Consider the following 21,237-nt stretch of genomic DNA (forward strand, 5'->3'; position numbering starts at 1 on the left):
GATGGACACACGGATGCATGGATAAATAAATTCACAGATGACAATTTCATTCGATAATTTATATTGCAATAATCACGAAACGTTATTTATCTGGTACTCGAAATTTTTATCCAGAATTTTGCCCATCTCTGCACACCTGCGCGTGTCGGCCCTGACCGCCGGGTTGAGACAGAGAGGGGTGGGGAGGACGGAGTTATAGCGTAGAGACGGATGGCTGGGCGCGGGGTGGGGAGCCGTGGGAGATAGAGACAGAGCGAGAGAGGAGAGGGACCAGGTGGGAGGGATGATGAGGCTCGGGCGCAGGCTGAGAGAAATTGTCAGAAGCGCCGTGTCACTTCTCCACGGTGAGTCGGCCCGTCGTGATCTGTTCTCATGGACCTTGTCTCCCCCTCCCCTCGCGTGCTGATTATCTTTCTCTTTCTCTCTCAGCCTGTCGGTGTGTGAGTGATACCGTGATCTCGGTAGCCCGTTCTCGAATCGAGTCCTTTACTCGTCCGTCGTCCTTCGTCGCGTAACGTCGTGACGCGCGTTTCGCTCGAGCTCGCGTTACACGACGAACCCAGAGAAGAAAAAAGTGGTGCGCGCCCCGGATGGAGAACCAGAGTATCGAGATATCGAGACACTGCCACGGAGGCTGATACGCAGACACGTTCCAGCGCTCTCCCCCCCTCAGCGAGCAGGGGCTGCGAGGAATCGACACGAATCGTTCGATTACTCGAGAGCACGCCACGGAGAACGCATCGGTTTCCGGGAACACCTCTCGGTTGATTCTGTGGACTGAAGTACAGTGATTGTGCGCGAGATACATTGACAGATAGTGGCCATCTTCGATGGCGAAGACGTGCAAAACTTTCGACAGGATTGATTATTCATGACTGGGAGAATATTCTCGCGAAGTATTCTCCGTTTCAAGTATTCCCGTGGACAGTTACGCGGTGGTCGAGATACGAAGTAGTCGTCATCCATGGCGGAAACGCGTAACGAGGGTTGAGGACGGTCGCCTGCTTCGATTGTCTAGAGATTCGGGTTACAGTTTAGCGTAATTCGGTTTTTCTTGGAATCGCACCCGAACAGTTTTAGCGCGAACCGAACCACAGTGACGGTATCGACATATCAATTCGCTGGTGGCCATCCCCGATGGCGGAGGCTCGTGATAAGTGCAACGTACGCCGTTTGTTTGGATGTTAAGTGCCGGGACCGACCTTGGACCTCCATGAGTCGACCACGACGCTGACGAAAGGAAGCATGGATTATTCGACGAAAGGTAGGTGTCTTTCTCCGTCGCTGACGGTCAGGTGATCGAGTGACGATGATCGTCGATAAGGGATTCGGTGGCGGGCCAATGACGAATCGATCGCTGTACTTGGTTTCCACGATTGTTCTTTCGCGACTTTCGAATCAAGTGTGGGCTGGATTCTATTCGAAATTGGGCGAACACGATCAACGTCGCTCTTGGCTAGTCACATGTCGATATTGAACTAGATTATTAAATATTCGGATTAGAATTTTGTGATACACCTGGTCCTCGAGTTTGAGATAGATTTTTCATCGTACATTTTTCCACGATAAGTGCTAGGATTTTTAGTACCTACGATCGATACTCATAATGCTCGAAGAATTTGAAGCGAATACTCTTGAAATAAAATTCACCCCCAAAACGTATCTCATTACAAATTTTATTAAATACATTTACAATCTCGTATGCACGTACCAATTTTTCTTTCTCGTATCGACCAATTATAAACGATCTTCCCGATTATTGGCCGTGTCCAGATAAGCTTCTCTGTTGATATTCGTCGCCAGGGAACGATCGTTGAATCTCCAGTCGTTTCGTTTTTGTTCCACCCAGGAAATTCCGGTAGGAGAGAATTCTTTTTTCTCTCTAAACAAAGTACCTTTATCTCCCAGCATCTAGACGATTAAACATATATTTACGTATCAATTCGAGAGATATTCGAGGAATGTTTACGTCGAGAGCCAAAAAACTTTCGTTGCCGAAGATGTTTCCGTTGGGTGTCGAGTCAAGGAGAGCCGAAATAACACGAAGTAACTCTTTTGTGCGGCCACCGTTTCGTTTTCGTCTCGCCTTCTCTCGCGCTTTAACGAGCAGTCTATTGTTTTTGGTTCGACCTAACAGCGACATTAACGTTGATTCATCGGAGGCTTGGGAACATTCGAAGGCGACAGGATGCTCGCAAACGGTCGAAATTCGATGGCTAACGTGCCGAATGCACAAAGGGGAGAGATACCGATCGCCTGCGACTCTTATCTCGCCGCTCTCGATTAACGCAACCAAGTATCGATGATCCAGACCCGCAATGGGATTTTTGTTACATGGTATCGGCGGTGTCAGTCGATAGATGTTTGTTGAAAGTTTGTTGATAGCACGGACTGCTTGAATTGTACACATTTATTTCATTGGAGGGGTGATAGATGTTGATCCAAATGAGTATTTTTATAGGTGAAAAACGGAAACTTATGTTTGTTTAATTTTTTTTTTTTTATATATTCATGCTTCTTTTAAATGCATGAATATCCGCAGTCTGATAGTAATCGATCAAGTGTAATCAACAGTTAAATCGATCGTATTTATTTTTCTATGTCAATGTCAGACGAAATTCTTATTTGTATAGGTAAACAACTGTTTACCTGTTTTTTCCTATTACTTTAAAGACTTTGTAATGTTATACTTCGATTTAAAAATCGATTAAATCGTCAAAAAATGAATGTCTGAAATGAAACATCGTTAGTGAGAGATTGACGTCTCTCTCTCTCTTTTTTTTTTTTTTTTTAAATCAAAGCTCGGAAGGGCGAGAGTGCACCCTTAATCCTAATTGAACGAAGGGAAGCGATTCGATTGGGCTCGATTGACTGGATGACACGAGGGCCACGAGTTCCTGGAACCGACTTCAATCTAACCTTACAGGAAACATAGTAATCGCCGCGAAACATCGGTATTCACTGCGCAACTTACACCTGAATCAAATGGAAAAGACGAAAATATTCTTCGAGAACAATTTGATTAGAATCTGATGTCCATAACGAAACGAAATTATAAAATTCATAGCTATCGTGCGTGAAATTATTTCAACTTAATTAAAAAATCGAAAACATCCAATCGATTACGAGTTCATCGAACATTAATACATTACAATTTCACCTCGCGGCTTCGATAACTCTCTTCAGCTAATCTTTACAACACCGTTCTCGAGAAAATATTTTTCTCTATATCTCTGTGATTCCCACGAATTCCGCGTTATCTGCCTCTCCCTCGATACAATTTAGTTTCTCAAAAAAAAAAAAATGTATCAGCTGGTATAATACCAAAACGTCGCGGTGCAAACAGAAATTGATTCCCGCGAGGACTCGGTATTTCCTTTCGGTTAGAGCAATCGCAGATAATTTTTTCACGCGAATGTCGATGGATGAAATTGAACCGCGATCGCTATCGTTCGATTTGGAAGATGTGTGCGGTCGATCGCGTGCAATGGCGACGCGAGCACAGCTGAAATTCACGCGTCGAGACGCCTCTGGAAAGGCTTACCAGATAACGAGATTACGCGGATCGAGAGTGACGCAATCGAGCATCCTACCAGAGCCAGTTTCCAGGAAGCTTGGTATCGATTTTTCAGGTATCGTTCGATAGCTACGAGACCCAACCCACTTCAACGCAAATCAACCCGCGCGCCAATTATTAGCTGTAGAAATTAATTTTGCTCGCCTCTGTATCAAATCTCTGTATCTAACTCTAGTTTAAACAGATGTACTCGTTATTTTAACAAAAACGCTTGAATGACCAAGTTAGCGAATCCGAACTTCTCGAATAGATTAGAATACTTCAACGATAAACAAATGAACGTTTCAGCGTTCTCCATTTCCAAGTCAACTTCAAATTATTTGTTCCCCTCCCAACAAATATTAAATCAAGCCAGAATATTTTTTTTTTTTTTTTTTAAATACTATAATTAGAATCGCGCGAGATTAATATATATTAACAACAACGATGGATTCCAAACTATGATAACGATGGTATCACGCATCACCCGATAATAAACCGTTAAGCCTCTAAGTTTCATTCATATTTCGGTTAACGGCGCAGACAGGCAGGATTTAATTGGAATAATCGATAACAAATTGGAGTAATTTATTCCAAATGTTCCTTTTGATTCGGCAGAATTTTCATACGGAGTAGGGCTTTATTTTTCGTTAATTTAGAAATTTCAGACAAGAATTCTCTACTTGTCCCTGTTTCGCAGGTTAAGAGAGAATCTCGTCGGCGAGCTTACGCGTTCGAGTTCTAATCTATCGGCAACCGTGGAAGAGAAACCCCGATCGGTAGTCCAAGTCCACGCAGATAAGGACCTTCCGCGTCTCTTTATCTGCGCTGCGTCGAAGGACCGAGAATCGAAGGCGGTAATCTTCCAGGAATACTTCGTCTCGTCGCCAGGAACTCTGGCGGTAGCGTGTTAAATATTCGAACGAGGCGCGGAATTCATTTACTGATATTTCCACCGCTGTAAACATATTCGTTTCGTAGCATTCTTTCGTAGACCTGCAGATCAATGTAGCCTCTTTCTAATTTCTCGATTAATTAACGAATGTCGCAGATAGAGACAGGATACTGTTATCAGCTTCGCGAAAATAAAATAAAATTCACAAAGTAGAGGGTTGAATTACGCCTCGATCCGGAATCTTCCAACGAGACGAGCTTTAATTTAGCAAAGTGGCCTGGCCCTTCACGGGGGGTCGAGTTTGAGAGGACGAGGCGGATTCGCTGAGAAAGTAATAACCGGGAAAATTATGTTTCCACGAGGGGGAGCTGCGCAGCGGGGGCCGCTGGTCCCTGGAAGTCGAATTAGGGCGTGGCGTGTAAAGTCCAACCGCTCCCTTTTCTCACCCCCGTTGGCTATCTCGAAACATTCCAATTAACCAACGTCTCGTTAGCACTTCCGGCGTTGAAGTCTCTCCAGGGCCCACACCCCTTCGAGTCGCTAAAAACGAAGATACTCGCGCCTCTTGCCCAAGCGTCCTCTTGAACCCTGAAACCGACTCCAATCGAAACCTAGATCCCGACACTAGGCTGGTTTCCGAATGCTAAGTCCACCAGGTGGATTTAGCGTGGATTCGCACGTGTGGTCGTTGGGCTGTGTGTGTGTGTTCGCGGCGATCTATAGCAAGCGTAGGTATAACAATCGCGTCTAGGTACATGCGGAAGCACTCGGTTGGGCCACGTATACGAAGATTCTTTCCGTGACATCCTTTACATCAGGTTATAGCATGGACAGCCGTCCCGACGGCCAATCGTGGACGTGAGAAAAACTTGGTACACCGTGCTGTCGACACGTAATATCTTCCAGTGTATCTGTTAAATTTATTAGAGCCGTTCCTCAGGGTCGAACGGGCCGCCATGATCGGACTTCGCGCCTCGACGGACGACGAGGATACGAAAATTCCTTAGGTTCTCTGGAATTTTACGAAATAATACGAACCATGAAATACTAGCCTTTGCGTGGAAAGATGACTTCGGAGAAGAAGAACGATCCGATACAGAAACCGTTTCTCTCTGGAAGTGGGAAACGAGATACTCCATCTCGCTCTGATCGAAACGGAGAAAACGACCCCGGAAAAATTAGTATGTCGTAATTACAAATTCGTTCTGGTTTCGCTGGCTGGCCTGAGAAACGGTTTTTCCTGCGGCTTCGATCCCTACGAAACCGCCTTTCATTTTCCATACCCGTTTATTGCCCCAAGTCGGGTTCCCAAGAAAATCCTGTAAACGTGAGAAACGTTCCTGTTTATCGTTTCCAGTGTAGCCAGTGCTGTCACAAGCTCTATTACAAGAGCACTCAAATATTTTACCCATTTATTTTTAATAAACCATCGACACGATTTCTAGGAGAAATTATTCTGTTCGTATAGGAATGCTTATTAATCAGACGTTTTACGAATTACAAATAATGCGGATACATTTAAATGTAAGCTTGTCCTCCTATGTTACTCGTATATTATTTTATGAACATTCGCCATAAGTGCACAAAAATTCGCCTGTTTACAAATAATATAGTCGTTAGTAGATTCGATCTATATCGATGGGAGAGCTAGTGGAACCTCTTAGGACAGTCCAAAGATCGACGATAAATTCAAAATCGATGGGATTTACTTATCCGAGGTTAAGGTATTACGTCTTCGATTATTTTTACAGAAAGCAGATATGAATCTTGCAATGGAATAGTGGTTGAATCGATCGTTTAAGATAATAAAAATACTCTTCGCCGTGGACAAACAAAAATGATATTTCTCGCCAACCACTAAAAATAATAACGATTCTCCATCATTTTGCAAGAGACAGATATTTGGAGCAGAATTGAGCGAACGCATCTTGTGCTTATACAATGATCGAACACGTTTAGGTATTGAAATGTACATAAAGAAATCAGCTCGGTCAGATGTTGGAATAGAGATACTCGAGGAAGTAAATAGCTCAACAGCGAGGACGCTGAACCTTCTTTTTCATTTTCTTCGAGTCGCTCGATCCAAACCCTGGAATTGTTTGCTCCCAAGTAGAGGTCGTTTCTTGTGTTTACACACGACAGATGAACCTTTTCGGAGAAAGCCTGTCGATCATGCTCCGACGAGATAATAGCGTGTTTCGAAATCGTTCGACACCACTTTGTCGCGTTGGATCGTTACGTGCCTCGACGCAGGAATAATACGATTCGATCGATATTAAACCTAACGGTGAGTTTCGTATTTAAATTTCTCGATGCAAATCGAGCTGTTCGTTTGTTGCTTCTAAATGGTATTTTAGTGGCTGGCGAGGAGAACTCGCGATGGAAAATTATTATTAGATAAAATAGAAATGTAAGACTCTGAAATAATATTGTTTGTGGGGGAGGGATATTATTGTTTACACAAGCATGGATTACTTTTCAGTAACGAATATTAGAATACTTATGCTATCCTATATGAGTATTTGCAATGTTTTTAACGTCAATCTATCTCGAATTTTATTTCATGAAACTGATCAGTTTAGAGAGGTTCGCAATAATCAGTCTTCGACATTCGGCAATCTTTTTAAATTTTGTATTTATTATCTCCTATTCGATTACCACGGCTCGGAGTCATTTTTTAGACTTTACCCCTCCGTAGTCAAAATTCTATTTAGCTCCTTGTTTTAGTAACTTTATTCCATAGAAGTAGAACGGAACAGCAATAGCGTTAATAGATACACCCATACTTTGATACTTTCCAAAGATAAATTGCTAAAGCCGAATGTGAACGAACCTCGTCGGGCAAAGTATAACGATTTTAAGTATCGCGAGATATCGATCTTCGTCATCACAGAACTAAATCTTCCATCAGCCTCTTCGCGAGTAAACGGTTTGCTCAGCTGAACTTTGTACCCAATGAGTTAGTAGCACCTAATCACAGCGTGTGACACGCACAGTCGGATGATTCCGATATCGAGGAACAACGGTATCACGATATCACATCTGCAATTAACATTTCCTAAATTAATCAACGGTACACGAAGGATACGTTGTAGTAGACGACTCGTCGAGCTCGGTATATTTATTACGATATATTAACAATAATATTAATAATTCTCTCTAATCTTGCAGAGCAACGTCCAATGACTCCGTCAAAATTATACTGTTCGACGCGTAAGGAGAAACAACGATATTAGTATTTCCAATTTAGTTTCTCCCCATCACTCGCAGCGTTTATGAAATATTATTTTCTCGTACTGTTACCGAAGAATCGCTCCATTAACGCAAAAACAATAACGTGAGTAAATCGCGGACATTACCGATGCTATTAAAGAACAATTAATACCCTGTGCATACTAACGAGCGTATTCATGGGAAAAATCAGACGAAATTTACACGCGAAATATTTTTACATTTTACACAAGAATTGCGAAATACATAATCAGTTTCGTGCACTTGTTCTCATTCTCATTAGCGAGTATTCACTTGGGAATTAACGAAACGAAAAAGACAGAACAGAAGAAAGGGGAAAGCAATAACAGAGAAATTCGAAAATCACCGATTCTCCGTTAACTCTTCCAAAAGTAATTTTACTCGACCACCCCTATTTCTCGCCAATATCCAGTCCTTAATAGCAGACGTGCAACGGTGCATGTTTCCATCGCGAATTCTTATCAGCGATTCGATAATCGCGTCCTGCCCCCACCCCTTTTCTCTCTGGCCATCTCTGTTCAATTCCGCGGACAGGAAGGAGACGAGGGGGAAAGGAAGAGAAAAAAATGGAGCGTGTGTCACCACCAGAGCAACCAGAGGGTGGCCAAGGTGTCACGGGTGGGTAGGTCCAAGGTTGTCAGGACTACGACTCTCGAAACACACTAACCGACCGCCATCTTTGCTTCTCCTGCGTGCTGCGTGGGTGTATCCGAGCGTGGAGAGAGCGGGGATGAAAGGGAGAGCAGAACGCGGGGAGGGGGGAGAACAGAGTCAGAGGAGATGCGGGAGAGAGGGAGGGAGGGACGTAGAGCGAGGGGGAGAGAGACGACGCGGTCGAACGCGGAGAGCGCAGCGATGGAGAAAGATGTACGCATGGGAGGCTGGTGGGGGATGAGATAGGGGAAAAGGAGAAGGTGAAAATGTGGAGTGTAACGAAGGGTACATACGTGCAAACGGGGGGAGTGGGAAGCGCGAATGTAGGAAGAAAGAGACGCGATTGTCTGCGAAGCGGATTCATCGTCACCCATTAGTCCGCGCACGAGCTAAACGCGCGTTGGATATCAGAAATGAACCATTCCTCGATTTTGGTAATCAGAAATAGTGCGAAGAGGGGAAAAGGAGAATTATTATCGCTGACTGATGCCGTTGAAAATTGGAAAAACAATTTAAATTCGTATCTAGCGAAGAAAAAGCATTACAATTATCGAAGAATTGTATTTCCTTCTCAAAAATACATCAATGTTCCCTCGAAAAGAAGCACATAGAGCGATCGTACAAGCCAGAAAAGATAGGGAAACACCCGGAGAGAGACGGGGAGACGTCGATGGCGGAAAGCGTGAAAGAGAAGCCAGATGAAGCGGATCGGAGAAAGAGACGGGGAAACGAGCAGCGGGAGGGGAGTAAACTCGATGCGAAACGGGAGGGGGAACTGAGTAGAGTAGCAGAGGAAAGGGAATCGAGATAAAAGCTCGGACAGATGAGAGGCGGCCAATGGCGGGCATCACCCCCACCAGTGGTTCAGCGCAGCATCCTATGATTCGTAGGAGGCGCGGGTCGACGGAAGTGCGCATGTACGCCCTCGATGGACTCACTGACACTGCTCCCTTTTCCACGGCCCTCTGCGACACGAACCCCCAGGGGGTGCATTGCGGATATAGGGCGTGGCGTCTGGCCCTTCGGGATGTCGCGTCGAGACCTCGGTTACCCTTCCATTTTCTCAATTTAAACAAAAAAAAAAAAAAAAAAATAGAAGCAGCGATTTAAAGGAAGCTATTGCTCCTGAAAGTTCTCTTCGGCGACTAATTCCGGAGAAATTAATACAGTTTCAGACATTTCTTTTTAGAATCATGTTTATGGGCTTCTTGAAGACTGTGAACATTTTATTTTAGTTATATGTATGTATGTTAAATTGACGCCCCACGTGAGGTTTATAACTCCTATGTGGTCGTAATGTGAAAAAGTGAAACTGCTCCAAAATGGAGTCTCCATTTGGCAATCAATTCCAGGGAAATAAACACGAGTTCAGGCTTACCCTTGTAGAAGATGTTTATATACATCCTATATATTTAGAAAAATTTAATTGTATATGTGTACATAAAAAATTCCGCTTAACATAAACTTTATGTCGAAATGTGTAAAAGTGAAACTGCTCCAAAACGGAGTCTCCTTTTGGCGATTAATTCCGAGGAAACGAATACAAGTCCACGCTTTCCATCTTGGAGTCACCGAAAATTAATTTCGGTTGGTCTGCAATACGAAAAAGCGCGTATCGGCAAAATATCGGTCGGTGAAATTCGGAACGTATTGTCCCGTCGTGACAAGTGGAAATCCAGGTGCTTTCCACTTGTAACGATCGTCGATGGTCGGAGACCCAATCGTTACGAGGCTCTGTGAACCACGAAAACCGATTTCTATTCTTCTCTCCAAGCCAGCGTCGCTCGACTTGGACGTATCGATAAGCGACCTGCGCTTTCGACTGCGACGAACGGAGATCCAAGTTAAATTAGATACCTTTGTTTTTTATTCTTCCGTGTAAATCGTTTCTACGAAAACTCCATATTTATTCGGTAATTTCATCAATGAAAGAAAACTCCTTTGAGTCTGGCAGCGAAAACGAATACGAGCGTTTGTCTCTGAATAAGTAAACGTAAATGTGAAGTTTGGTTATACGCGACCCTTAGTGTAAAGTTTTTAATCGAAGTGACACCCGAGGAAAAGTTGTTTACATATCGAACCTGCAGAAACTTTCACCAGTGAAACGAGCAGAATGGAAGAGTTGATACTATTCTGACAGAACATGGACGCGATAGTAAACACTTTTGTTTACAGAACAGCAGAATATGCGAAGAGTTGGATTATATTTTTTTATATAGGAGTATAATACCGCTTTCATCTCTCCAGCATCAAAGTTCCCCTCAACTTCATACTTTTTTTTTTTTTTTTTTTTAAGTGATACATTTACCTTGTCAATATTTCGTTCCATTAAATTTAACTCTTCTGTTTGTTTTGCAAACATATTACAAGGTTTTTCACTCGCTGTAAATCTGTAAATAAATGTTTGCCAAAAGGGTTGTAATACTCTTCAGCTCGAGAGATACACGTTCATTCGGATAGTATTTAAAAATCAAAATTTCTCGAAGTCCCGATAAACGCGTCAGTCACGTTTAGCGAAGATAAGTGTGTTTTTTATATCCGAGAACTAGATAAATGTTTATTTGCTCCGTAACGGAAATCATCGACGCGAATTTCACTTTTCTCGTAGGAGCGCCAAGATAAAATTGATTTCCTGGAATCGACCGTGTAGTTTTCCTCAGCGGTGCTAAAATATTTCCGAGTTTCTACGATTTTTCGTACGTCACGATACACGTTTAGAATGACTTCGTTGAGATTGAATTACTCGCTATTTCATTCAAATTTGTTCTCCATTCTTTTAGATAGAAGATTCTCCCACCTCGATAGATATAGAATCGATCGAGAATCACGAGTATTGCAACAGCGAAGACGTCGTCGTACACGCTCAGCCGTCGACGTTATCTCCTTACACGTTTTTCTCATCCGACAAGAAATTAGATTGATCTATATTGACAGTCGTGAACGCGATCCGTATTATCGGCTCGTTTCAGGAAGCAGACAAAATATCTCGCGCCGTTATCGATGATCCATGGTCAGACTTTACAGATCATTGTTGTGCCACCAATTATCCCTGAATATTTAGTTCGATCATCAACTTGTGCATCACGCAACAAATGATTTCGTACTAATATTTTCAGGAGAAAAACTGCTTCTAAGCTTTTCCGTTTCCCGTCAAAATTCAAACGTCCAAACTGTTACTATAACTCTATTTAAACTCGTTAACTCTCCTGTCATCGACTCCCTGATACCAACAAAACCGCTCGACTCATTATTTTAACGTTTTCTGTAAAATCACGTTTCCTTCGAGTTTTATCGCTAGTGTATTCAAGTCACTCGAGTGGCAAGGTCGGTGTTTAAGGTCTGGTCCACGCGACCGCAGAGAATGATTCATTGAAATTGCGACAAGACGAGAACGAAGCGAACGAATAAACCTGCTCCCGTATTACCTGCCGCAGGTGACTTTATTCATGCGCGTAAATCACGCGGACGAAACGGGTTTTCGCCCGCTTTGGATCAAACTTAGCTTGCGGTTTGCGTGCGCGCATTTGCGCTCAAAGTATGGGAATGAATTCGATACGAGCGATTTATCGTCGCGTTACCCTCGCTAAACGCCTTCTAATAACTATACTGTAAGTCACGTGACTTGTTGGATGCACTAAAAAGCACGTGGTAGTTTTATCGAGGGATGAAACGTTCTAAAACCTCGGGGAACCTCCTATTTTAATAAATAGAATATAGTACACGAATATAATATAAATGAATACCAAAGGATGATCCAAGCATGAGGTTCATTGCCTCTTTCGGAATCAATTACACGCTCTCATTTCTAAAACAACTAATTCCCAAAGAAATATCCTCTTGCGATCGATCCATAGAGATATTGAAATGATACATTTTAAAAATCATAATGTCGAACACAGACAACCATAGAAACGAAGCAGAATGTAGACAAGCTTTCCATCGCGGATTATTTATCGAAACGACGACGATTATGGCCTTATCACGGCCGTAATCGCGGAATCGAGTTCTTTTTCTCCCAGCCTATTTTCGTACCCGTATCTCTCTCGGAAGTGTGCTCCAGCGTTGGCTGCAGGATCCTTGGAATGCTTTTTTAAAAGCGCGCAAATAAGGACGGCTGCGGTTAGGACGCGATAAGTGTCATTGTCCCAGCGTCGTTCTTTGCGGTCGTCTATCAGCTTCCGGAATACGGCCAGATCTCCTCGAGGCGATCGTGTTCCGACGCTTCTTGCGACCAATTAAAAAAATTTGCAAACAATACGCACCGTTATCGCGTTGACGCGAACTACTCGCGCGAAGGGGGAATTCTTTGACATCCAGAAGGGGACGTCTACCTTTGTAATAAAAATTTTAATCGATTTTCGATCGAAATGTCCGACTGGAAAACTTAGACCTAACTTCATCCGACTGTTTCAATCCCGAATTAAATTCTCACGGTACTATGTTGCTGGTTTCATCTCGTAGATGTTTCGGAGCTCGCGTTTTCTCCCTTTTTCTAACGTTGAAACGTTTTTATTTGTTTCAGTTACTGTCAAGAGTGGCCCCGATCAGGGACACGACAACGAAGCGCAAGCGGATGCTGCATCGCCACCATCCAGTGTAAGTTTCACTCACCAATCACTTTTTTCGTGAGCAGTACCGATTGACAGCTTCTTTAGAGAGTCAATGTACTGTGTCCGCCTACTTTAGGACCTATACTTCAGAATTTCCCTCTTACGTCTGACAGTAACATTAAATTTAACCCCAGTGTCAGCACCTTAGAGTTCCTTTGCATGAGTTCCTTTCCTCGGGTACCACAAAGAAGAATTGTCAATTGATACATCGCGCATCCCATCTTGTTTCCCCACACCATAACCTACCAAACTAAGCAACATTCATCCCAGCCTCGAAACTCAGCGATCCAATTTCGATGTAATTTTTAGGTGGACCTACCAGAGAGCGCCCATCCCTGCCCCGCCTGTCCAACAGTGCTGCCCAGCTCCCGCGAGCTGACGAATCACCTTCGCGGGCACAACTCGCCGCGCAGCACCGACTGCAGCGGCGAGGACGATTACTGTTGCGGGGTATGCAACAAGGTGCTGAGCTCCGCCAGCTCGCTGGACAGGCACGTATTGGTTCACTCCGGCGAACGTCCGTTCAAGTGCAAGTATTGCGAGATGGCTTTCACGACGAACGGGAACATGAACAGGCACCTGAGGACCGCGCATCGCGCCACCTCGCCTCACAGTTGCACCGACTCCGAGGGCAGCAGCGACTCCGAGAAGCCCATCAAGGCTGGACACATCGAGGAGTATAATAACAACGAGATAGCAAAGAGGAACTCGCCCGATTTCATCGACAGACAGGAGAAATCGACGAGTCTGACGGGGAAACGGAAGTGCACCGACTACCTGAGCGACAACGAAGGCCAGAAGAGGCACAAGATCCTCCTGAATAACACCAACAGGACTGAAATGAAGACGCGGCCAGACGATAGTCAGAACATTTACAATTGCCCCGTATGCGGCAGACAAGATTTCGCTACCAGCGCTCTGTTGGAGGCTCACTTGGAACGCAGTCATCCAGAGTTCCCTGCCAAGTGCGACGCGTGCAATCTCTCCTTCAAGAACCACCGAGTCCTGAACCTGCACCGATTCATGATCCACTTCGCGGAGCACTCGATAGGGAACACCGCGAGGAATCTGAGGAACTCCGTCGTAGGGTTCAACGACCTCACCTTCGTCGACTTTTCGTCCGACAAGTTCCCAGCGATCGCCAGGGCGGTCTGCGAGCAGTCCCTTCACCGACCAGCCTCAGGCGAAGTAGCCAGGTTCCAGTGTTCCAAATGTCTGCGCGCGTTTCCATGTAGATCGGCTCTGGACGCCCATGAGACGGACTGCGGGACCTCCAGCCCTCAATCCAGAGCCATCGACGACAGCCAATCAAGGAGGGACGATTTCTTCGCCGGTTTAGACCTGCAGAACAAAGCTGCTCTCACGGAAGCCAAAGAAGGCAAAGACCTAGCCGACATTCAGAGTATTATATCCGTCACGTCGGGGCCTATACTTCAGAACTTTCCTCGATCGGACGCCAGCACTCCCGAGAGCAACATCAAATTCAATCCCAACGTCAGCTCCTCGGGGTCCTCTGGCACGTTCTCCACGGAGTTCCACGAAGAAGAAGCTCAGGACGCGTTCGCTGCCGAGTTCCGAAAGATGAAACTGAAAGGGGAGTTCCCTTGCAGACTCTGCACGGCGATATTCCCGAATCTGAGAGCCTTGAAGGGCCACAACCGAGCCCACATGGGCGTAGGTCCTGGCATGCCCTATCCCTGCAACATGTGCCCCTATACCAGCACCGACAAAGCCACCCTGGTGAGGCATCTGAGATCTCACAACGGCGATAGACCGTACGAGTGCTCCTTGTGCAACTACGCCTTCACCACCAAGGCGAACTGCGAGCGCCACGTGCGCAATCGTCACGGCAAGCTCACCAGGGAGGACATCAAGAGCGTGCTGATATATCATCCAAACGAAGACTCGACGAACGAGACGGTGGAAAGGAGTTCGCCGAGGGTGATGAAAGACGACGTGAGGAAGAGCTTGGTGTACCCCAGCGAACGGGACGAGCTCCATCTTCAGACTCAGATGCATTATCCATCCGTGCCTATAGAAGGTCGCGGCGAGATCAGGATCATCGAGGAGGCCAAGCTGCACAACAACGCGCTATCGATGCACAACTCGAACCACTACGATAAAACGGAGGCGTTCTCGAGGCCTACGCAACCGATCGAGCTGACGCAACGAAACGACGATAGAAAATCGGCGCTGGACGGCAAGCCGGACTACGCAAAGCTCGACGAGGATCTCGAGTCAAGGTCATCGGAAGGCAGCGCGTCTCTAGTCAGTGATACCAAATCAGATTCGCACCAAAGAATACAAGCTAGTCCGATGAACTTGAAGAAGGGTCTGAACGTGTCCGAGAGCGTCGGCGAGGACGGCCCTCTGGATTTGTCGATGGACGTCCTGGATCTCAGCAAGAAGTCAAAGGACAAGGAGGACGGTGATTTCGCAGGGTCGCAGGAGCATTACGGAAAGAATCAAAAGGAACTGTACAACGCTACCAGCCAGCTGTTGCTCACGGAGGCTTTGTTGAAGGCTGGACAGGGTAGCTCTCAGCCTACCTCTTTGGAGGCACTCTACGCGAACGCTCACCTGATTTACAGGAACTTTGGGACCTTTCCTCCAGGCGTGGGGGCGGGAATTCTACCACCGTATCTGTTCAACCCGCACGTCTTCGGTCAGGACTTTACGATGAAGGACAGATTGCAGAAAGAGCTGGTGAGGGGCCTCCAGTTGACCAGCGGTGGGACTCTAGTCGAGCCCTCCATCGGAGGCGCCGGATTCACGGCTTTCCCACCGGGTAGAGATATTAACGCTCAAGCAGCTAACGAGCAGAGCGACTACGCCAAGCTGATCTCGTCCAAGATCGCCAACAAGGCTCTGTCCGGCCGCGAGAAGCCAGAGAACCACATACCATCCGCGAATTCCGTGAAGATGGTGATCAAGAACGGAGTTCTGATGCCTAAACAAAAGCAACGTCGGTACAGGACGGAGAGACCGTTCACCTGCGAGCATTGCTCGGCTAGATTCACCCTGAGGAGCAACATGGAGCGACACATCAAGCAGCAGCATCCGCAACACTGGAGCCAGAGACCCAGAGGAGGACACTCGACCAGAGGAAGACCACCGTCGAGTCATCCGGCGTTATTGCAGAATCTCGGACAGCCTCCCTCTCAGGTGGCCCAATCGTACCCAAGCATTCTACCAAAAGTGGAGCAACCAGCTAATTCCGAGTACACCAAGCATCCAATCTCGGACCAGGTGAAGTACGCGATCCTGGCGCAGCAGTTAAAGACTAACAAGATCGAAGACAACGACTCGGAGGAGGAGCTCGTGATCGACGAGGATCCGCAAGAGAAGGACGCTCAGGAATCTCAGGAGCAGAAGGAGAAGTGCACCAGTCTGCTGAGGGGACAGTTGGAAGCAGAGACGGTCAAGGAGGCAGTAATCAAAGAGGAGGTTGAGGAGCCCGTGAAGGCCGATTGCGAGTCCTCCAACACAGAGTCCGCGCACAGCGACAATGTTAACGAGGAAGCGAAGACGTTAGGCGCGAAGAAACCCGCCGAACCTGAGGACGTGATGAGCGATAACGCAGGCGATGGAGTGTTCAAAACGGAGCAGAACGAAGAGAAGCCTGAGAAGATAGAAGAAGGAGCCGCAGATTTGGCGAGTGTCTCTGAACTCTTAGACAACGCCTCCCAGCAGTACCAACAGTTCCAGCCGCAATATCTCAGCGACGAAGAGGGCCTGGTGGCGTCCAATAGCGACTGCAACAACTCTGGTAGCGACGAGAAGTCCGACTCAGTGAACTCACTGAATTCCGTCAGCACCGCCTCGCCCAAGAAGAAAAAGAAAAAGAAGAAGAAGAAGAAGAAGTCCGCGTACTCCATGGCGCCCAATCGCGTCATCTGTCCGTACTGCGAGCGACCTTTCCCATGGACGTCGTCCCTGAGGAGGCACATCCTGACCCACACTGGACAGAAGCCTTACCAGTGCGTCCACTGTTCCCTCCTCTTCACCACAAAATCCAACTGTGATCGTCACCTGCTGAGGAAGCACAAAGCGAACCCGAACAAGATACGCAGGGTCAGGAACTCTTCGTCGCCCGACAGCCAAGCGGTGATCAACAACAACAGTTCCTTCTCCATGAGAAACGTTCCAGAGAGACCGTACAAGTGCAACCAGTGCCCCAGCTCCACGTTCTCCACCCTGGGCAACCTGAAGAAGCATCGTTCGACCAAGCACGCGCGCAAGATGAAGTGCAGGTCCGATACCCCGTCCAGCGAGCCTCAGAACAGTCCTCAGGAGTGCTCGAAGCAGAACGAGCAGACAGATTACGACAGCCAGTCGTCGAGCGTTTCTGAGAGCATGGAGACGTCCTCCGTGACGGAGCTGCCTAAGGCGACCGCGAACACCTTGCCATCCGCCGTCGACACGCCTAGGTCCAGGAGACCCTCGCCAAGATCCTCTCCTGGACCCAGCGACGTGCCGTTCAAGTGTCACCTGTGCGACTGCGGTTTCGCCGAGAGACAGGACTGCTTGGAGCACATAAAGATGAATCACAAAAGGTCGTACGAGATGCTCGTGGCCAAGGGTGCACTAGACATGGACATCGACACGGCGGAGGACCAGCAGCAGCATCCGCCGCCCCAGCACCCCAGCGACGGCGAAGAGAAGAGAGGACGCTTCCCTGACTACAGTAACAGAAAGGTAAGGTTTCGCGTAGCCAAGCGATTTTCACAAAGATACTGTCTCTGTGGGGATTCTGTTCGCGTGATATAAAGACAAGGGTGTGAGCACCTCTGCGCCTCTTATAATTTCCAGTAAAAATCGTCCCTCAAGGGTTCATACAGTAATTGAATTTATTAAGGAACACGTGCAGAAAGACGTAGAGAAAATCCTCTTGTCTTTACATCATGATTCCCCGCGTTTGCTGTCTGATTCGGCCGCGCTCAAGTGGACTGCTTGTTCTGTAATAGATCTGTGATTAACGAAGAATCCCAGCATCGACTAAAAGGTTGGCTCTTCCAACATTTCCAGGTGGTCTGCGCTTTCTGCATGAGGCGGTTCTGGTCCGCGGAGGATCTGCGCCGCCACATGAGGACCCACACGGGGGAACGACCGTTCTCCTGCGACATTTGCTGCAGAAGGTTCACGCTGAAGCACAGCATGCTGCGACACAGGAAGAAACACGAGTCCATCGACTCGACGATGTACGTGGGGACCAGCGGCGACGAGGAGAACTCGCCGGTACAACCTTCGCCCATCACGCCTCGAAGCCAGCAACAGCCACCCGTCCTGGTGGCTGCCAACTCCGGGAATCCAAGGATCCAGGACCGAATCTCGTTGCCCACGGTCGCGCCAGTCGCCACAGCGGACGCGGCGCCCAGCGGCCTGATGAGATTCAATCCCTACGAGAAGCTGACCACCCTCACGGGGAAACTGGCCGGTATGCCGCAAAACGCGAATCCCGACGCGACCGAGAGCGCCGACAACGACTTGATCTCCAATTTGTTAGGGATAAGAGACAAGAGCTTCATCGATCGGGTGCTGCAAGCGTCAGCTGACGATGCTGCCAAGTTGTTGGGGGTGAAACGCAGCCAGGAGTGAAGCTGCTTTCGCCTGCTGTCCCTCGGACATTTTCACGACCGTGCCTTAGGTTCCTCCTCTCCTCGCGCTGAGAAATGAAGTCGACTGGAGCTATCTTTGATACATCTTTGTCTTCTGGATCCTTTTCGCTACTGCAACAGCCACCGTAATGGTTCGTTGCTGAAGGTCCGCGGAAGCAGTTACTGTACTGACTGTTCACAGAGCTCAAGTAAGTTCGTCGTGTACGAGAATGTATTTTACGAATTGACTCTATTGTAGCGAAAGCGTGGTCTCTAACTACATAGATTATCTCGGATGTTTTTACGGGAAAGATTCGCTGCTGGATCCGTCGGGACTAAACAAAAGGCACGATGCTCTTATGTAGACGTAACGGTATCTTATGACTTTGTTTCAATCTCTATTTATTTCGTAAATATTATTCTTCGATATACACTGCCCATCCCACGATAAAAATACCATCTCGTTCGAGTAACGCTTCAGTTCTGAGAGAAAAGAATTATCGCTCGCTTGTACTATAGATCGAAGTTATCATAGTATTAATGGTGGTTTCTTGTCTCTCAGGAACGAACACCCTGCGATGGTATTTTTATACAAAAATCGGATCAGTAGTGGCCACTCCAGTTCAAGCTAAGGAGAGCCAACGATTCCAGCAACGAACGCGTCGATTTCAAAGATCAGCGACTGCCAACAGGTCGGGAGGAACGCGTATCGATTTCGAAGGTGCAGCACGACATTACCTTTTACAGCTTACAGTTAGCTACACGACCGGTGACGTTCAAGTCATTGTCGGTTCTCGCTGCGTCGGTAACGTGCCTATAATCTCTAGTTTCTTTCGTACTGCGCGCGCGTTTCGAAACGCCTAGAGTGTGTACCAGCGTGTATCTGTATCTTTCTCCCTCTCTCTGCATTGTGTACATATATTATACCCACGCACGTGTGAACCACACGTCTCTAGAAAGTGTTAAGGACCTCGTGCGCCAAAAGGACGCGGACAGCCTTGCCAATACGAGGACGAACGCAAGCAAACGAGTAGAATACGAGTATGCCCGCGCCTCGAGGTACCGCGGATAAGCTCTATTGTCTGTCAGAGTTTTTTCCCATTAATCGAACCAGTTCCACCTTGACGGATCGGGCCGTACTCAAACCCAAAGATACGTTTTACACAACGAATTAAGTTAGCCATATACGTACTTCTATTTATTGTTTCGTCACGTACTTAGAGCCGGGAATTCGCAGCGCGCAACGAGGGAAAGTTCTCTTATTTTTGTTTTCTCCCCTCCCTATCGATTACTCGAGTTTTGGGAGCAAAGTCTCGAATCGAGGCTCTCGATAGACGGAAACGAGACTAGGACCGAAAGAAGGATCGAAACGGAACCTTTCGATTGGTAACGTAAGGTACGTTCTCTTTGTCGTTATCGTGCAAGTCGAAGACGCATGGTCGACGATAATATGCAAAATAGAACAATATAGAAAAAAGTTTATCTTGATATATATATACATATGTAATAATCGATTTCTATTCCGTCGCGTAAAGATTACTTGTATATAGATAGCCTAATTAAAACACTCTTGGTAGGTCTATGTTTCGCGTCGTGCATAGTCCACGTTAAATGAGTTCTCTGAGAAGGAAACGATATTTAAATGCAATTATACCAAATAATCGGATTCGGTTCGATCGGACGGGACGCCTGTGAAGCTAATCGAACCGACCGATCAAGATTTGTACCTCCTAATCGTCATACTTTTTTCCCCTTTCCTTGTCCCTGTCTCTCACTTTCTCTTTCTTTCTTGCTCTTCACCATTTCACTCTACGATCCCTGTTTGTGCGTCGCATACACACACACACACACACACACACACACACACACACACACACACACACGTGTTACTTCCTTCCGTCTTCATCCGTTTCCCACCCTTTTGTCTCTCTTTTTAAGCTCACTGTATTTATTCTTTCGTAGCGAGAGCGGCTGCGTAGGGATTAGGGATGTTCGATCCCTGTAAGAAAAATCGATTCTGGGGGATCGATTTTCGTACTTGAAATTGAATTACTCGAATCGATTCTCCGAATAATCGTTTTCCCAACTATTTACTGTATATGACGTATATGTTTGTATATTTGGAAATTTTTTTTTTTTTTTTGTAAGATAGATTTACGTATTTGTATTAACGGCATCGTAAAGGACGAAATTTATTAGAAATTTAGTAGTAATTTAGTTATCGTTGATTAATCATTTATTCTGGCGTTGATGATGGTAAATTTAATAGTAGTAACCGTTAAGACTGCTAGAACGTTCATGATCTACGATTAAAGGGTACTGTCTGATAAACAGTTTTCGATACGTATTTGTTGTTAGAGAAATCTGTTTGGTTATATCGCGAAAAAGGGAACAGACATCCATGTGCAATTCGAATTGAACTAGAGGAAGTTGGACGAGTCGAGGATCGATTCTTGACCGAAAGCATTAGATTCTCGACGAAATGATCGATTTGTATCGGAGCTCGCCGCGTTGGTATCGTTTTGTAATGTCGACGATCGCCTCGTGAAGATCGATTTTCTAGAAAATCGATACAGAATCGAACATCCCTAACGTGAATCGACGTGCGCTCGTCGATAGGTCGAGAGCCGTTTAAAGTTTGTCGAGGGGTGCTTTAAGTTTCGCTTTTAAGCG

General features: G+C 46.3%; 1 protein-coding gene across 2 annotated transcripts; it reads left to right on the top strand.

Moving 5' to 3' along the window:
* Nucleotides 1–318: 318 nt before the first annotated feature.
* On the top strand, nucleotides 319–20,425 carry LOC128892446 (ras-responsive element-binding protein 1-like). Of its 2 annotated transcripts, none has more exons than XM_054152877.1 (4): nucleotides 319–1,264; nucleotides 12,880–12,953; nucleotides 13,277–17,665; nucleotides 17,996–20,425. In XM_054152877.1, the coding sequence occupies exons 1-4, from the start codon at nucleotides 1,246–1,248 to the stop codon at nucleotides 18,563–18,565; spliced, it is 5,052 nt and encodes a 1,683-aa protein (XP_054008852.1). In that variant the 5' UTR covers nucleotides 319–1,245; the 3' UTR covers nucleotides 18,566–20,425. The 2 variants fall into 2 exon arrangements, with proteins under 2 accessions (XP_054008852.1, XP_054008853.1); XM_054152878.1 differs by having other exon boundaries at nucleotides 17,935–18,074.
* Nucleotides 20,426–21,237: the final 812 nt, after the last annotated feature.

This window comes from Hylaeus anthracinus, unplaced genomic scaffold (assembly GCF_026225885.1).
Source record: "Hylaeus anthracinus isolate JK02 unplaced genomic scaffold, UHH_iyHylAnth1.0_haploid 12002, whole genome shotgun sequence".
Lineage (NCBI taxonomy): Eukaryota > Metazoa > Arthropoda > Insecta > Hymenoptera > Colletidae > Hylaeus > Hylaeus anthracinus.

Bases quoted from the DNA above. Each gene is read 5' to 3' on its own strand.
- LOC128892446 (XM_054152877.1), top strand. The intron at 12,954-13,276 runs GTAAGTTTCACT...TGTAATTTTTAG, and splicing joins CTGCATCGCCACCATCCAGT to GTGGACCTACCAGAGAGCGC. The intron at 17,666-17,995 runs GTAAGGTTTCGC...CAACATTTCCAG, and splicing joins CTGACTACAGTAACAGAAAG to GTGGTCTGCGCTTTCTGCAT.